The 1264-nt window shown below is 49.2% G+C and overlaps 1 protein-coding gene across 1 annotated transcript in view; it reads left to right on the forward strand.

Moving 5' to 3' along the window:
• The window catches only part of LOC122133489, a 13525-nt gene that overhangs the window by 6538 nt on the left and 5723 nt on the right, over positions 1-1264 (forward strand). Inside the window, exon 4 of the mRNA XM_042709797.1 lies at positions 695-1255. Within this exon, the coding sequence (XP_042565731.1) occupies positions 695-1255 (561 nt within the window). The remainder of the gene's footprint in view (positions 1-694; positions 1256-1264) is intronic.

Here is a 1264-nt window from a genome sequence, read left to right on the forward strand (position 1 = left end):
GTGTGTGTACATATGTGTGTGTGTGTCTATAAGAAGATATAGTGTTAGTGTGTGTGTGTGTACATATGTGTGTGTGTGTGTGTGTGTGTGTCTATAAGAAGATATAGTGTTAGTGTGTGTGTACATATGTGTGTGTGTGTGTGTGTGTGTGTGTGTGTGTGTCTATAAAGAAAGATATAGTGTTTAGTGTGTGTGTACATATGTGTGTGTGTGTGTGTCTATAAGAAGATATAGTGTTAGTGTGTGTGTGTGTACATATGTGTGTGTGTGTGTGTGTGTGTGTCTATAAGAAGATATAGTGTTAGTGTGTGTGTGTGTGTACATATGTGTGTGTGTGTCTATAAGAAGATATAGTGTTAGTGTGTGTGTGTGTGTACATATGTGTGCGTGTGTCTATAAGAAGATATAGTGTTAGTGTGTGTGTGTGTACATATGTGTGTGTGTGTCTATAAGAAGATATAGTGTTAGTGTGTGTGTACATATGTGTGTGTGTGTCTATAAGAAGATATAGTGTTAGTGTGTGTGTGTGTACATATGTGTGTGTGTGTCTATAAGAAGATATAGTGTTAGTGTGTGTGTACATATATGTGTGTGTGTGTGTGTACATATGTGTGTGTGTGTGTGTGTGTGTGTATAAGAAGATACAGTGTAGGTGTGTGTGTACATATGTGTGTGTGTGTGTGTGTGTCCTCAGTGATGCAGATCAATATGCTGATTGAGCTGGAGGTGTTTGAAGAGGCGCACGTCAACATGCTGTCCCTGCGTCAGGAGTTCCATCACCAGCAGGAGGCTCTGGGCCCGCAGGCCTCACCTGTGGAGCTGGCTCACCTGGAGAAAGACCTGCACCTGCTCTACAGGGCGCTGCGGGAAAAGATGGCTGACATCGTGCGCCAGTCCAGCGCCCTGCCTGCCCGCAACAAGGAGCTGCTGGTCCACGTGGCTCGCATCGTCCAGGAGGAGGAGAGGAGGGAGGCGGAGGGGGAGGCGGGGGGGCTGGGGGGGTGGAGGGAGGCCTGGAGGGAGGCCGTGAGGGACGGCGTGAGGGACGTGCTGGAGGGGGTCCACCTGGACACACCTGAGCACAACACTTCCTGGTTGGCCGTGCACCTGGGGCTTCTGGGAAAAGCCATCGTGGAGAACCTGGAGAGGGTGAAGGCGGAGCTCCAGGGCTCGTACCCGCCCAGTTTCTGCGTGTTTCACGCGTACGTCACGAGCTGTCACGAGGTCACTGAGCAACACCTGCAAAGGGTTATGGGTAAAGTGA

This window comes from Clupea harengus, chromosome 14 (genome assembly GCF_900700415.2).
Source record: "Clupea harengus chromosome 14, Ch_v2.0.2, whole genome shotgun sequence".
Classification (NCBI taxonomy): Eukaryota; Metazoa; Chordata; class Actinopteri; order Clupeiformes; family Clupeidae; genus Clupea; species Clupea harengus.